The following is a 21,361-nucleotide window of genomic DNA, read 5'->3' as shown; positions in this document are numbered from 1 at the left end:
AGATGCAGCCGACACCATTTTCTTCAGTCTTTCTTGCCGCGCGGTGCCCGAAGCAGAAGCAGTTCGCAAGTGCCGGTCGGACGACTCCTGAGATTTTCGTGTTCGAATTTCAGATCCAAAGTCTTCATTTAAAGCTAAGTACCCCGTTGGGGAAACTTTTTTCTTGCTCCAGACCTATTTCGGAAAAAGTTAATAATTGTATTTCTTGTGGGAAGCAAATACCTCGTAAGGACTTCCATTCTTATTGTATTCCTTGCCTAGGCCCTGATCGCAATGTAGCTAATTGCAGATTTTGCACTAGATTTAACCAACGCACTATTAAGCGTCTGTATGATTTTGCATTTCATTACTTTGGCCGAAGATTTAATTACACAATGTCGTCGGATAGCCATCCGACTACTGCAGTTCACAAGAACCGCAAGGAAAAGGAAAAGCATCCGAGGTCCAAAACTGACAACGAGGCTTCTTCTAAGCCAGTCGCCAGTTCACCGGTTCTCAGTGAGGCGCCTTCTCAGCTCCTGACGCCCACTACCTCAGAGCCGCAGGCCGCTTCCGACTCCCACATGGAACAGACTAGGCCTCTGGAAACTATAGGTATTGGACACTTGGAAAATATTCCCTCGGATGGGTCCAGAGCAGCTGAGCAGATATCGGCTTCTGAGGGCGTTTTCAGGCCTACACATTTATATATAAAACCGACTACAGCTCCAAAGGCAAAGACTAAAGCACCACTAAAGACAAAGAAACAAGTACAGCAAGCCAATGGACAGGCCTCCATGCCTAAAAAACAGATGCTCAAAATGGCAGAAGACCTAATTACTTTGATCAGGGGTTCCCATCCCCCTCCTGAGAAGAGGCCTAGGCAAGAGACAGAATATGAATCTTCAGATCAGGTTTCCATTTCCTCTGGCTCCTCTTCTGACCAAGAATACTCTCTCCCTCCCTATGAGGATTCCGATGCTGAAGAATCTATCCCTTCAGCCTCCCCTCCTGAGGATTTGTCTTTTGGGGAAACCCTGCATACCATGAGGGAGCACTTCCACTGGGAGAGCCAAGACTACTCAGAATCTAAGAAAAGGCTTAGAGATATTCTTTTGCTACCTCAGCACAGGCCTCTTGCTATCCCTCCTGTTTTAGACATTGTAGATGATGTATTTTCAGAGTCCGACCCGTCTCCTGACTCTTTACCCCCTGCACCTGTTAAGCCAGACAGATACTACAGGGTTCCAGATTCACATAAATTTCTTTATAAAAACCCTGCTGCTGACCCTGAAACTATTTCTCAGGGTCCCAAAGGGGTCAAGGCTTCCACTGCAAAAAACCCTATCACCTCTGATAGGGATTCAAGGGCACTGGACAGATGGGGGAAAAAGGTTTACACTTCTGGTACCTTGGCTGTGAGGGCTTTAAATTGTCAATGGGTTGGAGAGGGTAGCCTAATGGTTAAGGTGTTTGCCTTGCAAGCACTAGGTGCAGGGTTTGAGTCTCACAAGGGATAATTGGCTAGGCTTAAAATGGCTCGCAAGGGCAGTTAGCTTAGTACTAATCTATGAACCTATGAATTTCATATGCTTAAATATCAACAATACTTATTGTCACTGCTTAAACAGAAAATGTTAACAAATTTTAAATGTGCAGAAAACAAAGAAATGCAGGATTTATTGCATGCAACTGAACAAGTGGGAAAGCATACTTTGCAATGTGGTTTTGATTATCTGGAGGCCTCTTGCAGGGACGCTGTTACGGGTTCTGTCATTAGGCGACATGCTTGGTTAAAGGAACAGAATCTGCCTGATCATGTTAAAGCAAAAGTATTGATGCTCCATTACAGCATGATACTTTGTTTGGTGTTAAAGCAGAAGAGGTGTTGAAGAAAGTGGAGGACAAAGCAAAATCTATGCAGACAGTTAAGGATTTCTTACAGGTGCAGCCACCCAGATTTAGCAGGAACTGGCCTGCAAAGAATTGTTCCTTTCCAGTGTCAGACAGTCCACAAAGAGGCAGATACAGATGCCCCAGAGGCAGATCCCAGCCCCAAGGCTCATACAGGCCTAAACAATGGGGTGCTTCTGCCTCCAAAAATGGAGAAGACAAATCACAGCCATACAGGAAACAGTCCCAATGACTTTCCTCTGCCAGAACCAAACACTTATCTTTTGGCAGCTCCCTTAGGGGGAAAACTAGCAATAGATTCATAGATTCATAGATTAGTACTAGGCTAACTGTCCTTGGGGACCATTTTAAGCCTAGCCAATTACCCCATGTGAGAATCAAACCCTGCACCTTGTGTTTCTAAGGTAAGCACCTTAACCATTATGCCAACCTCCCACCTGTTTTCACAAAATTGGCACATGATCACACAGGACAAATGGGTCTTGAACATAGTGTCTCAGGGCTACAGGTTCCACTTTCACACCCTGCCAAGGACAAAAGGTATGCCAGACCTGCCACACAATCAATGGGCAGAGGCACAAAAGCAAGTTTCATCCCTCAGGGACATGAGGGCCATTCAGTGAGTACCACAACAAGAGCAGGGACAAGAATTTTACTCAAGATTTTTCTTGGTGCCCAGAAAGGACAAAGCCTGGAGACCAATAGTAGACCGGTCTATTCTAAACACATTTCTGGACGTTCCAAAATTCAAAATGTTGACTCTGCAGCAGCTACTGCCCATGCTGGGCAAGAAGTCTTGGCTCGTAACTTTGGACCTAAAAGAGGCATACCTGCATGTCCCAATCAGACAGTCTTGCAGAAGATACCTCAGATTCATAGCTGGCTCAATGCACTACCAATTCTCTGCACTTCCATTTTGGCTTATCTACTGCGCCCAGGGTCTTCACAAAATGCCTAGCACCAGTAATTGCATTTTGCAAACAAAGAGGAATTCAAATATAGCCTTACTTGGATGACTGCCTTATTCAAGCAGAGAACAGGGACATTAAAGCATCTGGCATTTGTAAAAAGATTACTAACTTGCCTAGGGTACACAGTAAACGAAAAGAAATCAAAACTAGTACTCTCTCAAGAGATAATATTCCTTGGTGCAAGCTTAAATACAACTGCCCAGATGGCTTATCTCATGCCAGACAAACATAGGCAACTGACTACTTACTTCAAATGTTGGCAACAAAGACCCAGTTATCTGCAAGAAAAATTCTGCAGTTTTTGGGCTTCATGGCATCCTGCATTCTGCTAATTCCATATGCCAGACTGCATATGAGGAAACTACAATGGTATCTAAAGTGTTTGGACTCAACATTGCCACAGCCTGAATACATTAATTACCCTCATTTCCCTGCTTGCAACAGGAGTTTTGATGGTGGGCACAGGCCTGTCACCACAACAAGGGACAACCATTCACCTTACCCACAGCCAGGCAGACACCAACAACGGATGCATCAGATTATGCCTGGGGGGCCCACATGGCAGGAAAATGTATTCAGGGCACATGGCCCGCAAGCCAGATGCATCTTCATATCAATCAAAAAGAGATGCTAGCTGTTCAGAATGCCCTGACAGCTTTCAAGGATCTACTTCATCCAGGACAACTACTGATAAAGACAAACAATACTACAGTCATGTGGTACATAAACAAGCAGGGAGGCACACATTCCTACCCACTCTGCAGACAAGCCATGACTTTGTGGGACACAGCATTGACTTATCAGGTTCACCTGCAAGCACAATTCCTGCCAGGAAAAATAAACACTCTGGCAGACGAACTAAGCAAAAACCTCATAGATCCCCACGAGTGGAAACTGGATCCACAAGTCTTCAGCATGATAACAAGGAAATGGGGATGCCTAGACATAGATCTATTCGCCTCCCCTCACATCTGCCAGCTACAGAGATTCTGCACAAGGACTTATCACAAGCAAGCATGGAATGTGGATGCCCTATCCTTCAGCTGGAAAAACCTAACAGTATATGACTTTCCTCCACTGCCTCTCCTCCCCAAGGTACTCCTAAGGTTCAGACAAGAGAAGCCAAAAATGATACTGATTGCCCCAGACTGGCCATGCCAGCACTGGTACCCAATCCTAAAGAACTTGTCTCAAGTTCCAGCCTGGACATTGCCTCATATTTCTCACTTACTGACCCAACAAAACAATCAGATTCTGCACAGCCAACTCAGGACCTTAAATCTGGCAGCATGGTGGATAATGTAGCCATTCAGAACACTCCTCTTCCAAAGCTGTGATGGATGTTATTTTGGAGGCCAGGAGGCCCAGTACCAGAAAATCTTATGCAGAAAAATGGAAGAGATTCTGTGCTTGGAACCAGGAACAAGGAATTGACACGTTTGTAACAAATATTCCTCAGATTTTACAATACTTAACTGAGATGCTGGACAAAGGCCTATCCTTTTCATCAATTAAGATTCATGCCTCTGCCATTTCAGCCCATTACAATATGGAACCACCTATCTTTTCTCATCCTTTAATAAGGCAGTACCTCAGAGGGGCCAAAAACATAAGACCTCCAAGGAGAGCACCAATACCTGCATGGGACCTCAATTATGTCTTGGAAAAACTCACACTGCCTCCTTTTGAGCCAGCCTCAACAGCTGATATAAAATTCTTATCCTGGAAAACAGCTCTGCTCCTAGCAATAACCTCTGCAAGACGAGTCTCTGAGTTACAGGCACTCATGGCTGTGGAACCTTTTATCATTTTCCATCCAGACACGGTTTCTCTGAGGACGAACCCTACATTTATGCCTCAGGTGGTGTCCAGTGTGGCCCTTAACCAAACCATTCACTTGCCTACCTTTTATCCAAAGCCACAGAACAAGGGTGAGAGACTTCTGCATTCTTTGGACATACACAGACTGCTACACTTCTACTTTGGCAGAACTAAAGCTTTCAGAAAGACCGAGCAACTTTTAGTGGCATATGTTGCAGGATCACAAGGAAAGGCTATCTCAAAACAGACTATTTCGAAATGGATAGGCCATTGCATTAATTTCTGCTACTCACAGCATGGCAAATCAGTGCCTAAGGGCATTAGGCCACATTCAACCAGAGCAGCAGCCACTTCAGCAGTCTTCCTCAGAGGAGTACCAACCAAAGACATCTTAGAGGCTGCAACTTGGAGTTCAGTGCGCACTTTTGCAAAGCACTACTACTTACCTCTCTACTCTAAATCCAGAGCGGGCTTTGCCACTGCAGTTCTGCAGGGCCCCATAGCCTCTCCTAATCCTATTTAGCCCAGCCACCCATCCTCAGCTTTGGGATTTAACCCAAGAGTTATGACTGCAACAGTGAAACACGATGAACATAGTACAGTTGTGTACCTACCATAAATGTAGATGTTCGAGTGTATTCACTGTTGCAGTCCAGGTTACTCTCCCACCATCCCCCTTTCTTTTGCTGTGTCTTATCGGTATAAAAGATGCAGCCAACGCCATTTTCTTCAGTTTTTCTTGCCCCAGATGTCAGGTGCCCCAAAAGGGTAGGCTAAATACATTATGCCAATAAACATGCATGCATTAAAGTAAACATTTCCTTCATCTAAAGCAAATAGACCACATAGGTTGTATAGAATAGAGAAGTGCAGTCATTACTCTAGGGTTATCCTGTTGGCAAGCTACCCTCAGTCAGCCTGAATTCCAAAGTCTTGGTCTGGCGTTGGTTGCTGTCGCCTCTTCCCTGACGTCAGTGTACCAGGCTGACTGAGGGTAGCTTGCCAACAGGAAAAACCTAGAGTAATGACTGCAACAGTGAATACACTCTAACATCTACATTTATGGTAGGTACACAACTGTACTTTTTTCTACCTGTGCGAAAATTTTTAGTTTGTTATTTGTGATAGTGCATGATAGGTCTTGGTCTGTTTTAATACTATGCATTGCTTTTTTTCATCTATCTTGGAATTTTTGTTGATCTATTCCCTCTTCTGTAGTCTTCTAACTTAGACACTTCTTGTCTTAATTGCTTTATAGTTTTCTCTACTCGTTATTTCCAGGATGGTATTCGATTTCTCCCCTTCCTTTCCCTCACTACCCTGTGTTCTTGTGGTAGAACTTTATCAGTTATTAATTTAGCAGCACAAGTTATATATCCTGTTTACTTCTGTTTTATCACATGGTTCTCTATGAACAGTCCTAATTACTGCATTCATTTGTTTTATCAGTCTTCTGAGGTTTTGGGGTTTATTGACCTTCTGCAGTGTGTTTCTCTCATTGATCTTAATATACCTATCCATGTCTGTTAAATCAAGCAACTCTTCTCTTAGCTCATTTTCTTCCAGACTGAGGGTACATCCCATGTTTTCTATTTCCTGCTGGCATTCTGTAGAAAGTTCTATAGCATCTCCATGTGGCACCTTCTCTTCAGTTTTATCCTGTGCCATCTGTTACTCTGTCATATGGGAACTCACTGGCCTGTCACTCCTCAGCATTGACTGTATCAGACTTTCCATTTCCTTTCCTTGCTGTCTAGCTTCAAGTGAATGTTTATACTGGTTACCTGTGGAAGGCTCCAAAATATCTTGATATGGCATCTGACCAATTGCTGCCTGTTCCACTGGTTTCCCCTTAATTTGGATATCCATTACTCTGTCCTGTTGTGGTGCTTTCTGTATTCAATTTTCTACACTGATTCCTTCACTTTGCAGGTACTCCATAACCTCAGTTTCTATTTCTTTAACTTCTCCATTATTAATCTCCTTTTCTACTTTTCCCTCTTATTTTTTGTATTGTAATGTTTCTCATGTCCAGATTCATTTGACTGTATTGCTCTTCAAATATCTTTGCTGCTGCAGTTTTTGTATTGGTTAATTTTGCTTTTTCCTTTACATAAATATTAAACCATATTAAATCTCTTTTTCTTTCCCATGTTCATATTTCTTTTTCAGATGTTTCCTGATCTTCCTGTTTCTCCTCACTTTGGGGACTCACTCCATCATGCTGTGATGTTACGTGTGTTAAACCCTCTAAACCAAATTCTTCACTTCACAGGCACTTCATAACTTCAACTTCTATTTTTTTAATGTCTGCTTTACTAATATTCCATCTTTGTGATACTATTTTTTTTATTGTGAAACTTTCCATATCCAGATGCCTTTGCCTGTATTTCTCTTCGAATAGCTTTGGTGCTGCCTTCTTTATATTGATTAATTTGGCTTTCTCCTTTGCACAAATATTGCACCATATCAAATCTCTCTTTCTTTCCCAAGTCCATATTTCTTTTCTATACTTTTCAAATATATCTAGGTATTGTTGTTTATATTTTTGCACTTCCTTAGATTCTTCTTTTTCCAAACAGATCAAAGTTTCTTGATCCTATATACTGTTTTTCACAAATCTGTTGTATTAATGAATGCAAATTTTCATTTGAAGCTTCTGACAGTTTTTCTTGTTGGAGTATCTTTCTTTACTCTAATTTCTCTTAATTGTTTTGTATTTCTTGTGACTGGAAATTTTGGGCTTTTTGCATAATAGTAACAATATATAATTTCTTTCTTATCCTCAATAGTCCACTGTGTCGTCTTTATGGCTCTTCTTTGGCTATCAGTTTTTGTGATTTTTGTGGAGTGCTACTTCCTTCTACAACGGGGGGCCATTCCTCCCCCTGGTCCTGGCCTGGCCCCATTTTAGAAATGTTTCCATATTTTGAGGATTCTACTCTGTCATTTTTTCCAGTCCTGGCACCAGTGTGCCTACCAGGATTGGGCAGATTTTTATCCTGGGTTTTGTACACCCAGCTACCTCTTTTAATTTTTCACCTATGCTTGTCCATGATATATACTATGTAAATACAGTCTGTATATCAGTTTTGCCTTGGTGAGATTTTGTGAAAACAGGGTCCACCTCGCAAAGGTACTCACCAAGACTTGAAGATGAATTCAGTTTCAGCACTACTACTCTCCTTTGCTTGCTTTTCATCTCCCCATTCAGACCCCATTCTCCCCAGTTGTGTGGTGGCTCAAGTGATATTGAAAAGTGATTTCCTGACTATACTGGTGTTGTTGAGAGTTTTGCAAGTTTAGTTCTTTAGAGATTTTGCTCCTTCCTTGTGCTTGAGTAGTTTTAAAATTAGGATATTTATATAAAGGAGCATAGAGTGGGTAAAGTCTCCCACATGCAGGGTGCTGGGGGCTTGTTCCTTGCAAACAAAATGTTTTTTAAAGTGTTTGTTTTTATTTATTTCTTTTTCAGTTTTGCAGACCTGATTTTGTTGTGCATAGTTGCATTAACTATGTATATGTATTTGTCGTCTGTAGAGGATTCCACATTTGAAGTTTCTTTGCTTTGACATGTGCCCCCATCCACTGGCATCACAGAGTTATTGCAGTAGCATTGTGTAAAACTAATGAATGGGAGGGGAAAGGATAGTGATGTCCAGAAACACTCATTGCCCTATACATTTGGGAAAGTGTTTTTCCATCAGAAGCACCAGAAGGCCATTACCACTTGTCACAGAACAAAAATAAAATAATGTGATTTATTTACCCGTCCCATTATAGAGAAGACCATTGCCAAGCATTAGGCAAATTAATTTGGTTGACAGTAACAGAAAAGGTTTAAGTACTCAGCAGTAATTTCTGTCCATCTTTGGGAACAAAGTAAGAAGACAAACAGCCTACTGTAACATAATAAGCCAAGAAAATGCCCTCTTACACAGACAACCATTTACTCTAGCTATTGTATAGAAATTCATTTTCAAAATTGTATTTACGAACTAGAATGCTATCCCACAAAGTCTTAAAAATATAGCAGTCGCAACCAATTCAAATTATAACTGAAGGATAAGATAAAGTAAAAATATAAATGTACTTGCTTCAATGATCATGGATAAAATGCTGTTGTATCCAACAACATTAGCACTCTCTTTCAGGTTAAATTATTGTAATTTAACAGAAATCTTACTTTCAAAATCATGTATAGAAACTATAGCATTTTAGGTTTATTGTTGTGAAGACCTCATAATAACATAGGTTCCCAGGGATTCAGAAGGTGCTACCACCAACGGCAAGCCCAAACTTGGTTGTTTTTTCATCTGGAAGTAGCTTTTTCTGATTGTTAAACAGTCCTACCAATGAGTCTTAAACTGCATGGTGATCTGTCTCAGCAGTCTACTTCTGTGCTAATGAGGCATTCTGGGCAGGGTGGCATAATAACTAATCCTGTGGTCTCCCTGGAAGTACCTGCGATAAGGGATTTACAAAGCTGAGATATTGAGAGTCATTTGACTGTGTGAGTTAGCATGGCCAAAAGGCCACTATCATCCATCACTTTCAAAGGACAAATCACATAGGTAAACACGGGGAAGTTTAGCAAAGAGGAAGTTGTTGGGGGGGGGGGTGAGTGTGTATACATGTGTGGCAGAATGTATTTGTGCCTGTAAGGGTATGTGTGGTCTCAATAGAGTGAGTCAGTGAGTGAGTATTTGTGTGTGTGTGTGTGTGTGTGTGTGTGTGTGTGTGTGTGTGTGTGTGTGTGTGTGTGCGTGTGCGCGGATGCACAAGAGTGCATGAATGCACGTGTTTGTGTGTGTGTTTCTGCCTTGGTGGATGCAGAAGGTGGGTTAGTAAGGTGATAGGTAGAATAGGTGTGTGTGTGGAATGAATAGATGTGTGTCTGAGGAGGGTATTTGGTGTATGGCGATGATTCTCTATGTGTGCACATGTGTTTATGTGTTGGGTGGGATTCCATACTTCTCAGCTCTGCCAAGAGTAACAAGTAAAGGCTGTCGTATGGGGGAGGGGAAGTGTCATGGGCACTTTTGAAATATTATCTAGCTAATATAAAAAGTTAATAGAAAAACGGACTTTTCCTGCAAGAAGGTATAAATAATAAGTATGAAACTCTGTCTGCCATTTAAATTAGGGACAGTTATGTGGTTTGTGGATGTGTGTGTGTGTCTGTCTCTCTGTATGTATGGCTGTCCCTCTGTATGTATGCACACATGTTTGATAGTTTGCATGTTTGTGGGAGAGTGAATGAGTGGTGCATGTGCCACAGCAGTGCATGGATTACCAGTTGTGATTACTGTAGCAAATTGCTGATTCGCACTACTGGTAACAGCATCCATTTCTGATGAATGCAAATTGGCCAATAATGAGCTCTTTCCACATTAAGACTAATCTTTTTCTGGATCACAATTTTTCACAGTTACAAAAACTGGCTAGTTTTGCAACAGACGTTTACACTCACAGAGGGATTCTCTTTGAATCCCAGTTTGTCTGTGTATTTTATTTTTAGGCATCTTTAATTGTTTATGCATGTTTCAGTTGGCCTAGTTTGTGGCTGACCACAATGTTTGTACCGGATCAGCTTTCCAGTTTACAGTTGTAGAAAAAATGATAAATAATTAGAAAATTGAGAAGGTGACAGAAACAATGTGGAAACTCATTTATATACCTTTTAATTCTTCATTCCTGTCAGTGTTAATCTAGTTAGTAGACACTGGTTCAGTATCTGACAGGGAAAAATATATGGCTGGTGTTCATCAACATACATTTAGAGCTGACTAAAGGCCATGGTAAAGAAAACTGAAAGGCATGACATCAACACTGAGGACTGACAGGAGTGTTTTCAAGAACTGTGGTTAGAAGCTAAACTCAACATGAGAGAGAGAGCCAGTGACATAGTATTTAAACATTTTTAACCTCACAATTTTAGAAGATATTTTTGAACATCTTTTGATGGGACCTTTTAAAGTTTTTACCATCTGACATTTCTATATGAGCTTACTATGATAAATATTATAATGGAATCTTAAGGAAAATTCCTATGAAGCTGATTAAATTGTAGCTAGCCATTGAATAACCTCTCAAAACATTACTCCATTGACATGTTCAGCATCAACTTGATTATACCATAAACTATATATTTTTATACTATGAGAAAAAAAACAGTATATGAAGAAACTTACTCCTTCCTTTCAAAAAAGTAAGCAAATAAATAAATAAATAATAATATGGTTCAGCATTGTGTTGTAATTTGGCACATATTGCATTTGTGGAAGTAAATAACATAAAAGCGTAATGCATTTGGGTAATTGGCAGACTTCAGTGCAATGAGAATTCATTTTCATATCCTTACTGACAGGAAGGAATTGAAAGACTAATGCGAAAATGGCATGCACACATATATCATATTGCTACTAAGGAATATGAGGAATAATTTTTTAATGCAGTTGGATTGTACTTAATTCACGGTATAGTATTGTAGGCAGGCATTATCTACATATGCAAATATTAATAGAATCTTATGACTGTGTAGTGCAAACTACACCAGAAAGGCAAAGCTAAGAGAATGGATTTGTTGTCATATAGCAGACTTTGGATTCATAAAAGCTGTATATGCCTGACAGAGAAGGGGATCAGTTACCCTTCATTACTGTGTAAAACAACCTATGCCCTTTACTTGCATCAGAGGGCAGGAATGTCAGTGTCAACACCACTCGTAGGCAACATCTTCTGTTATTTTACCATAGAGACAGTACAGCACTACAAAATAAAATGTAGTTAGGTACCTAAGTACTTGGGTTGATAACGCCCTCTGTATTGACTGTTGTCAGGAACTTCTTTAATTTAGCCTAGCTAATTGCCAAAGGAGAATCATTATAGTCTAAATAACTTCATTATACTTGGTATTGATCAGGCTGTTTATTGAGTACAGTGGTCTGCTTTAGAATGTATCTCTTGAAACATGTCAATCAATTAGAAAAAACCCAAAGATTTCTAAGCAAAAAAAAAAAAAAACATTGCTGGCTATGAGCTGCCAGGAGAGGTTTTAAGCTCTATCACTTTATTCAGTTTCTTATAGACTTTTGAGAGATCTCTTTCTCGTTTACCATTTCATTAGAAACCTGATTGCCTGGCACCTCCTTTTTCTTCACAAGTCCAATATCTCCTCCAGTACTAGAATCAAGGACTCAAATCATCACCAAAAGGTAGGTAAATTATGGTGATTTATAACCCAGTGCCTCCCAAATCTCTGAAGTAAACTTCCATTGCATGTTAAGCAGTGCAATTCATTATCTTCCTTTAAACATAAACCAGATGACTTGATAGGTATTCACAAATTTGCTGTGGGATTGACTGGTATGGGCCTCCTGGAAAAAGGAGGTGCAGTCTGAGGGGGGATACTGGCAAGGCATGTATGGTCACAAGACTCTGTGACCTTAGAATGTCTAGGAATCTGTGAATGTCCTTGGCTCAATTCTACTTTAAAAACATTACTGCAGAGAATGGATAAAGCCTGGTGATCCTGGATGCATACACACTGCTTCAGTCCCAACTTAACAGTTCTCTCTACCTGTAAACAATTTCAAGAAATATTGTTAGCTGCCTGGCTCTGTAGTACAGAGAGCTGTAGCCTTGACTGTGACACAGGTGACTGAGGTTCAGTTAGCAACCTGGCGATGGAGGAGCTAGGCAGAAGGGGGAGGAGTGAAGGGGTGTGGCCTACTCACCTACCCTGGAGAATGGAGAGTGTTATACACTCAGAGGCATACTGGATGGTGTGTTTTTCCTGGTGGAAACTGGGGAAACCACTGCTTATGTCTGAGAGGGAGTGGGAAGGGCAGCTTGGATGGAAAAAAACATGTAAAACCTTTTGAGTCCATGATTGCTCCATGTTTGTGAATTAGTTCTGTTTTATTTTTTTTGTGAATGTCTTCACCCTAGCTGTGCCTGCAAATGGTCTGTTGTGGTCAGTGTAATACCCTGGTAAGCAGACTAATTAAATAAATAAATAAATTAATTAATTAATAGAAGTGAGGAGACAGCTTCTGCAATCAGCCCATTGCACGTTTGCCTCCCTTCCACTTCACCAAGTGTATGCTGAGACTAGGGAATGAAACAACAAAAGTCTTGGACCTCCCTTGATGGCTGTCTAAATGATGGTTTGTCATGGTCGACCCCCCAATGTTGGGGAACAAATGGGTCAATTGACCAGGAGAGGGCTGATAAATAACACACCGAGGGCAAAGAGAGCAAAAATGTAAATATTATTAGCTAAAGCCATTTCCCTGTCTTCTTCTTAGCATGTCCAAGATATTCTGAGATGAAATTAAGTTTATAGTTGGCACTTCAGACATTTCCTGTTCTAATAATCTATCAGCTCATAATCTTTCTAATTTTCATCAGAATTACTTCATCCCTAAGCAGCTAATTTCCCCACCTTACAGTAATGGCCTTCATCCATCTTCCATTTCTTATTGTTTTTCCAGAATTCTGTTTGAAGTAAAACATTTATTACTAAACTCTTTTCTACCCTCAGAAGTAATTTCTGTGCCAGTGAAACAGAGCTGTTTTTTCTAAAGAATGTAGCTTGTTTCATTTTCATTTTCACAGTTTGCATCTTACCTACCCCTGTCATCAGAAATCATACAAACGACTTTGGCAAAGCAAATGTGTGAAACTCTAGTGAGCCGTCATAATTGAGTGAAAGAGCATTTGTGCAATATCCGACTTGGGCAAGTTCTAGTTGATCCACAGAGATGTGTTTAGGCAGGGAATCTGTGTGCAGCTGTTGTAGGGTTAGGGTAAGGGTAGATTTACTGTGTGTGAGAGAAGTGTATGTGCTAGGGATTAGATGTAGTGTGTGTGTGTGTGTGTGTGTGTGTGTGTGTGTGTGCGCGCATGGTAAGTGTCCAAGTTGTCTTGTGTAGTGGTAGTGTTATGAGAATAGCTTTTTTAAGGTATGCTTCACATTAGATGTAGGGGCAGTGTTAGGCTTAGCACGTATTACTAGGGTGGAACAGGGGAACATTCTAATCTTAACCCTGCCCTTAAACTTAATGTGCAACTTACCCTACAAAAAGCCCTTCTCATAAGACTGTCACTATTCAGACAAATCTGAGCTAAATGTATGGTAGATTTATGAGTAGTACATCAGATAAGGAAATTTGTTTCCTTTTTCAGTGTTATTTTATTCTGTTGTTTTATTGCTGTAATGAATGGTCGATGTTTTTTGTGTTGATCTTGAAACAGTTTGACCATTCATTATATAATCACATTACATCACCCTTATTTACACTTGCTGATTATATACTGAATAATGCTGATGCAAATTTCCTCATCTCTGGTGACATTATGCAGGTCTTTGACTAAGTTAAACTTGTTCTGATTTGAAGAGTAGCTAGCTTAGCGTTCTTGTATGTTACTTAGTCATGGTGCACAGACTGTTGTTATCAGCAGGACAGTAACAAAAATCAAAAGAGGAAGCATATTTTCCCAGGCATATCCATCATTACATTAGGGGTACCTCTTGGCTCAGTGATGGGTCTGTTTATATTTTCACTGCTTACAAACTCCCTTCCACTGATGATCTTAGCCTTAGTTTAACTCTATGCAGATGACTTACAACTCTGTGCAGATGATTTTTTTTTATTCTGAGAACAAGAAAATAGATTTAACATATGCATATGTAACTAAAGAACAGTTTTCACAATGTTTATCACAGCATAATAATCACCTTACAGTAAACACCGATTAAGTTACACTTTTGGGTACTGCTGAAAGACCACCTCCATGTAACTTAATATAAATGACCCCTTAGTTAACCATATTTCATTACAGTGTCATACTTTCAATATGTAAACATTTTGCTTGAACTTCCTGTCAGCAGACAAAAGAATTTATCCAAATAAACAGTATGTTATAGATATTAGCTTTATAATCTTATTCTTTAGTTGCAAAAAAACCTTCTAAAAACTATAGTTAGATCTGTTGTATTTGTGACTGAATTTTTTTCGTCAAGTAGCACAAGTAAAGTTTTGTAGGTTCATTACCTTGTCAGATAACAGCAGTCATCATTGTCTGACATTAATGAATGCAAAGTTTTTATTTATTTATTTATTTATTTAAATTTGTTGACCGGGAGTGTCCAACTGGACGTAGGTCCGGGGAGAAAAGCTCCACAGTTAAAATAAACAGACAGTATATACATTGGATTACATAGTGAATAACAATTTACATAGCAATTACTTACAACAAAGTGTCTGTCTTTAACAGAGAAGCCCCACTTCTTAGAAAATTCACTTCTTTATTATTGCATATAAATTACTACCTCCTTCTTTCACACAAACTTAAAATAAAAAAAACTTCCATTATTCCCTTTACTCAAATGATTTAGACTGTTACTCCCTAAAAAGTCTTAACTTAATATTGTGCACTAAATGGATCTTTTCAGAAATAGCTCCAGTAATACTAAAACACTTCCTTTCCATATTACCCATCTTTTCCCCTTTAAAACGCAGTCACATTACTTTCTAGCAGACTTCTCTTGATACAGATGTTTTGATTAGGATTAACTTCTGTTTTTACTTTGTTCTTTTTTCCTTCTTAAAATTCTAAAAAGAGTTATTCTTGCAAAATGGTGAGAATGCAGTATTGTGTATGTAAGTGTACATGTAAATACATAACCCAGGCTGAACTCATCATGTTCACATTGTATGACTTTATTGGTAGCAGTTGTAGAAAAGCTGCTGTGTCACAGATGACACTGTAATTTCTGTTGTTTGTATGCCTTAAATAATATCAAATGTACTAGAGTATTTGACACTGTGACTGTAGCTTTTGCTCTTCGACCTGGGTTAATGCTACAAATGGTCTTTGGCCTAGACATCTTCCCCAGATCCTTAGAGCTTCTGGATATGTGGATTTTTTTCTGTTGCATCATCACTGATACTCTACCTTTCACAGAGTTGGTAAACATAACTTCTTATTTGTACTTGTCATGGTTATCATAGTGTTCTGTTGTTTTATTGGTCATTTTAGCTTTGAAATAAGGGTCAGATTTTCATAAACTCAGTAAACCAACAGAACATGAAACTGCTTCTTAAATTAAAGATGTGTTTAATGTTTTTCAGATCTCAGCATGACGAAAAGATGACACAGTTTTTCAGCCATAATTTTAATGAAGACAGATGGCGTAAAGCTGCTTTGAAAAATGCCTTTGCTTTACTAGGGAAACAACGTTTTGAGCAGTCTGCAGCATTTTTCTTGCTTGCTGGCTCACTGAAAGATGCCATAGAGGTAACAGTTGTGCAATTGCTGTATAATCATGGTGAATTTTTATTGTTCTTCAGTACTGATGTATTTTTATTACTTTTACTCTAACAGTTTGTATTTCAAATTTCAGAGATTTGTCTTCAAGTGTTCTGGTTTTATGATGACTTTATGTGAGTTATGTCTTTGAATAAGGTTTATCATTTTTGTAGACATTCTTTTGCTAGCAGAAAGAGGCCTAGTAATCCATCAGGTTCACTTGATGGGTGCAGCTGCATATTGCAGCAGTCTTACTCCTTCATCTGTTTCTTTTTCCAAGTATGCCCTGCCCTCTTGATGGTTTCTGTTGTCCTGGTATTGTATTCTGTGACTGTGGCACTCTCCCTGAAAAGACATAGTTCTTCATGTATGGCTAAAGTTAGTGTTCTTTATTAAGGGACCATGTGATAGTCCGTGCTGATCTTGATCTTTTTTTTCTTAATTCTTACTTCCCATAGCCCCCTCTCATAATTTTGTACACCCATGTCATGTGCGCCTTCCACTTTGATTTTCTCTTTAACTATGCCTTTTTATGACCTCTTTTGTAATTATTGTGTATCTGTATCATTCTACACCTTTTTGTCTTGTCCTATAATGAAAAATGTCCTATCTTCCCAGTCCTTTATGTATACTCCTTCCCTTTCATTTGTCTTAATCTCTCTCATTACCTTACTACCACCATGTGAATCAAGTAGATGCATTTCTGTTTGAGATGTGTACACAACAGACAAGTACTTAATCTGATTTTTGTGTACACTGGCTGCCCCTCTAACAATACCTCTAATCTTCCATGCTGCTGAAATGATGTATAGTGGTACCTGGAAAAGTAAAACCATATCTTCACATCTTTTCTATCCATCTTTTAACTGGCTAAAATTATTGTCTGATGGCACTTGCTTTGTTTGTTTGATATACTTGTAATGCACCTTCTCACAGCAAACTGCATCCAGCCTTTGCTGAATCTGCTGTTTTGGTCCATGGTTCAGGGACCTGTAGTGACAGGTGAACCATTCTGTGAGGTCTGCAGTTTGATACAACTCTACTCGGTATAGACTGAATTCCTCCATTATCCTGTCTCTTTGAACAGTAATCCATTATTTTTTTTGCTGCATAGCTCTTGTATTCAGTTTATTTATTTGCTACATAATTGTTTTTACACTGAATTCCCATTTTCCTCTACTTATTGTGTGTAGTAGATTTTGGCCCAAGTGGTTATTTTGGATATTGCTTGCTTGTTAGACATAGACTAATTTTGCTTGCTGGGCATTATAAATTCTCTCACTGACAACAGTTGGAGTGCTATACAAGAGTCAGCAGTTTAGTATTCTTTGTTTTATATAAAATGATCTGTTGTATTTTCATTATATTTTTATAGGTTTGCCTTGAGAAAATGGAAGATATTCAGTTAGCTATGGTAATTGCCCGCTTATATGAATCAGATTCTGAAACATCTGCTACTTATAAATCCATTCTTTATGAAAGAGTTCTGGGTTGTAAAAGAGATGGATCAGGTTTCTCCTGCAGCAAAATGCATCCTGACCCCTTTCTGCGAAGTATTGCATACTGGATAATGAAAGAATATACAAGAGCTCTGGATACTTTACTTGAACAGATACCAAAAGAAGATGATAAAAATCCAGGTAAGAAGAGCAAATCCTTCATATGGTACTTACTGTCTGTTTGATAGAATTGCATCATTTTTTTCATAAATTATTATTTAAATAGATTGATGTGTGTTTTATGTTTAAAACCAGGACATGTCTATTCTACTTAAAAGCTAAAATAATCAAAAGAAAGTAAATATTTGGGTGGCTGTGAATTTGTTTATCTGGTGTAAGGATTTAGACTTTATTGTACACATCTAGCACATTGTTTCCAGTTCTTCAGATTGCTGGCAAACTTTAGTTTGACATGTTCCTCCATATCACATGGGGATCTCTGTTCCATTTTCATCTTTAGGGCTCTGGGGCTTACTGTGACCATCAAATCCATTTTTTTCCTCATATATAAAATGGTAAGAATGCTGTTAACTGTATAAGTATGTTTTTTTAACAGGCATACCACCTTGTCAGGATCATTTTTGTTACTAGAATTGTAGTTGACTGGTCTGCTTCAAAGTGCGGTAGTCATGGCATGTATAATTGAAACAGGGGCAAATATAAAACAAGGCTAAGATATTGCCATGGTCTTCCTGCGATACCGTGTGATAAACAAGACTGAGATATGGTCATGGTCATCCCAGGACATTGCCTGTTTTAGGATAACATGGAGGATGTAATTGGAGGTACAGTAGATCACTGTAGGGACCAGTTTAATCCCTGAATCTGCAAAAGTACTTCAGATAGAAGGTTGTTGATCCAAAGAATAGACTGCCAGAATAGATGACACTGAGGGCATAACGGTTAAGCTGGTAACCTTGCAGACACAAGGTGCAGGGTTTGTTTCTCACCCTTGAGGAAAATTGGCTAGGTTGAAAATGGCTTCCAAGGGTAGCTAGCCTAGTACTTACCTACGAACCTTTGAACCTATGAGGGAATCTACAGAGGTATTTAAGAGGGTGTGAGACCTACAGAGAAAAGATGAGGTGAACAGAGAGACTGAAGTGTGGCAGAATGTTACATATGTCCAAATTTAGGCTAAGCAGCCTAATTTTCTTTATCTGCCATACATCAGATATATGTAACATATTTAGGGTGGAATTGAAGGCTGTTTCAAGCAGTGCTAAAGTAGTGGTGGACTGGCTGCAGAAATCGTATGGATTCCTGCAAACATCTGTCAGTGTAGCAAATGTACCCTAGCCATCATGCTAGTTAGGAGGTGAGGGAAATGGTGATGGATATATACAGTTTACTGGTTACAATCTCAGTGGATGAAAACAGCAACAAAGGTGCAAGGCTGCAGCAGGAAGAAAAGGTTATGTTCATGGTATATCTCAACATATGTACTTTGTTCTAGTATATGTGGCCTGAAAACTAAAGCACACCTATTGAATAACTTATACCAGTCTAGCTTCAGCTGTAGTATGTTGATTTTACAACTGTAAATGCTTATGACTAGCTAGAGGGAATTTACATGGTACATATTCCTTCGAGAAGTTCATTTTGATTAAGTACCTCCTGGAGACCAGAAGCTCATTCACAATGTAAGACATGCTGCAAGTGGATTGGACACGCTAAAATTGGCCCTAGACGTGAGTATGTGCATGTGTGCGCCTTCTCTGGAAGGTTGAGCGCTGGGCAGGCAACTCGACACGGTAAAAGCTCCACTGCCAATCATGAGCGGACAAAGTGATCTGCTTTGGCGACCCCTAACCGGGAAAAGCAGAGAGAGAGTGTTGTAAACAGGGCATTCTGACAGATATCTTGGTAATAATATACCAATATTTAGGTACTTCGTGGTGTCATAACTGGGAAATATACGTTGGCAGAACTGAATAATTTGTTAACTTTCAAGTGATTGTGTTTTAATTACAGAACTGTAATTTGCATTAAAAGTGAACCAGCTGCAGCCAACAGGAATTATTTCATTCCATGAAGATAATGTAGAAAAACTGGAAGCTTTATATCCAGAAATTGTATTTGCTGCTTACCTCAAGTGGAATAACTGAGAAACCTGAAAAGATACAATGTGCTTAATTTCTGCATTTAACTAGGGAAGACGCTTTTAAAAGTACAAGGTCCTACAGGGATTGTAGATGTTTTTTACTGAGTTTAGGTGGTAGCTAAAGACTGTGAATTTAGTAAGTTGTATGATTCTCTAAATGGTGACAGGTTAGTTTGTAGTATAAGAAGTAATCAGACATATGGGACAGGCTATTAATAAAAACTGACCTAACCTTATCAGAAGCTTTGGGTGGGTGATAAACAGATTACAGCAACAGAGCTTCTAGTAAGTTAAGAGCAGCAGTATATAAGAGTGAAATGTATATCACAACCCCATGTCATTGTAACTGAAGCCTGATATGGAAAAAGAGTATATGTACAAATGTCAGAAGACAAGCAGATATTAATGAAGTTTCTAGAAATGATGCAGTGCCCTGTTAAGTTTTTTTTTTTTTTTACCTAAAATGCCTCAGATAACTGCCTCTCAGAAAGCTGTTAGAGCAAGATGTCACTTGGGAGTGAACTATTAAAGATAAAAGAGTTCTGATGTTACTGAGAAACTAGTTACACATGCATCAGTAATAAAATACTATGGTGTGAATAAATGTGCCAGGTGTTTTGAAGGTAAACACATGTCAGAAGAGTGTAAGAGCCATAATCATGAAGGGAAAATGGGAATGGGCCATTTTCAGTTAAGTTAAAAGTATTTACAGATGTATAAAAGTTATATACTAAAACAGAAAAGGAACATTTAGCATCAAATGAGTCTGTGAATGTGAGAAACTCTATGAATATGTCTGTGGTAAAGAAGTCCCAGTCAATGCAGGCCACACACCCTTGTGCTGTATATTCAGAAAATCTTTATACAAAGCACCTCTGAGGATGTTACTTAATCTGTACGAGTATGTTCTGAAAGTAAAGACAAAGAACTACTCGTGGCAGATATTTTTAAATGGACTGTATTTACAAGAGCTGCTTTAGGAACTGTTAGAAGAATTAGAGATTCTTCATTTATTTCCACATTTGCTGCCAGAGATGACCTTAGGAGCATATGGCAAATGTGTGCTGCTGCCTTGGGCTGTTTCTAATACCAGCCACACCCAGATAAGCTTTGCACTGTACTTCTGAGATCAGAGTTATGGCCATTGGCTTATTAGAAGTCCACCCTCTCCAGTATCCATTCATTGCTTTGCATTCTTTTCTTACCTTGTGTAGCTGAATCTTGGCTTACAGTTCTGTGCGTTTCCCACACTGTTTTTGTTTTCCATGAGGGACTAGTAATCTAGTTCACAGCCATCATCCCTTTCTGCTTCAGTGTGCCATGCTACCGTAGATCATTCTGGCATTCCATGGTCATAATAGCTGGAAACTCTTAAAGTAAGATAACTGTAGTGTATTAATTTTGCAGTTGCTACAGCAAAATGTAGTATCTTTTGAAACATCAAGATACAAGTTACATCATTTCTATTGTATTTACTCATATACTGCAGTAAAAATAAAATAATGTACTTAAAGTTATGCAGTGCACACTGATAATTAAATGCACAAAACATGCACTCGTGTACAGGGGTAATTTAGATACAAAATTTCAAAATGTTGAGCTGACAGTTATCTAATAACTACATTTTAGCTATAACTGTCCCATCTTCTAAGAGCTAATTATTGCCTTTGTGTAAATTCACTCAGTAATTGAAGAACACAGGCAAATTATGCAGATGTGAGCTCACCATATCTGCCATTCTTTCCCTTTTAATA

At 39.1% G+C, this 21,361-nt stretch overlaps 1 protein-coding gene across 1 annotated transcript in view; it reads left to right on the top strand.

Annotated features, from left to right (window-relative positions):
• Positions 1-21,361, top strand: part of DMXL2 (Dmx like 2) — a 1,902,820-nt gene that overhangs the window by 1,135,848 nt on the left and 745,611 nt on the right. The window contains exons 27-28 of the mRNA XM_044076363.1: positions 15,827-15,992; positions 17,380-17,644. Coding sequence (XP_043932298.1) covers positions 15,827-15,992; positions 17,380-17,644 — 431 coding nt within the window. The remainder of the gene's footprint in view (positions 1-15,826; positions 15,993-17,379; positions 17,645-21,361) is intronic.

Source organism: Protopterus annectens, chromosome 7.part0, assembly GCF_019279795.1.
Source record: "Protopterus annectens isolate FY-2018-M chromosome 7.part0, PAN1.0, whole genome shotgun sequence".
In the NCBI taxonomy this organism is placed as follows: Eukaryota; Metazoa; Chordata; order Ceratodontiformes; family Protopteridae; genus Protopterus; species Protopterus annectens.
This window is presented reverse-complemented; position numbering and strand designations above follow the sequence as displayed.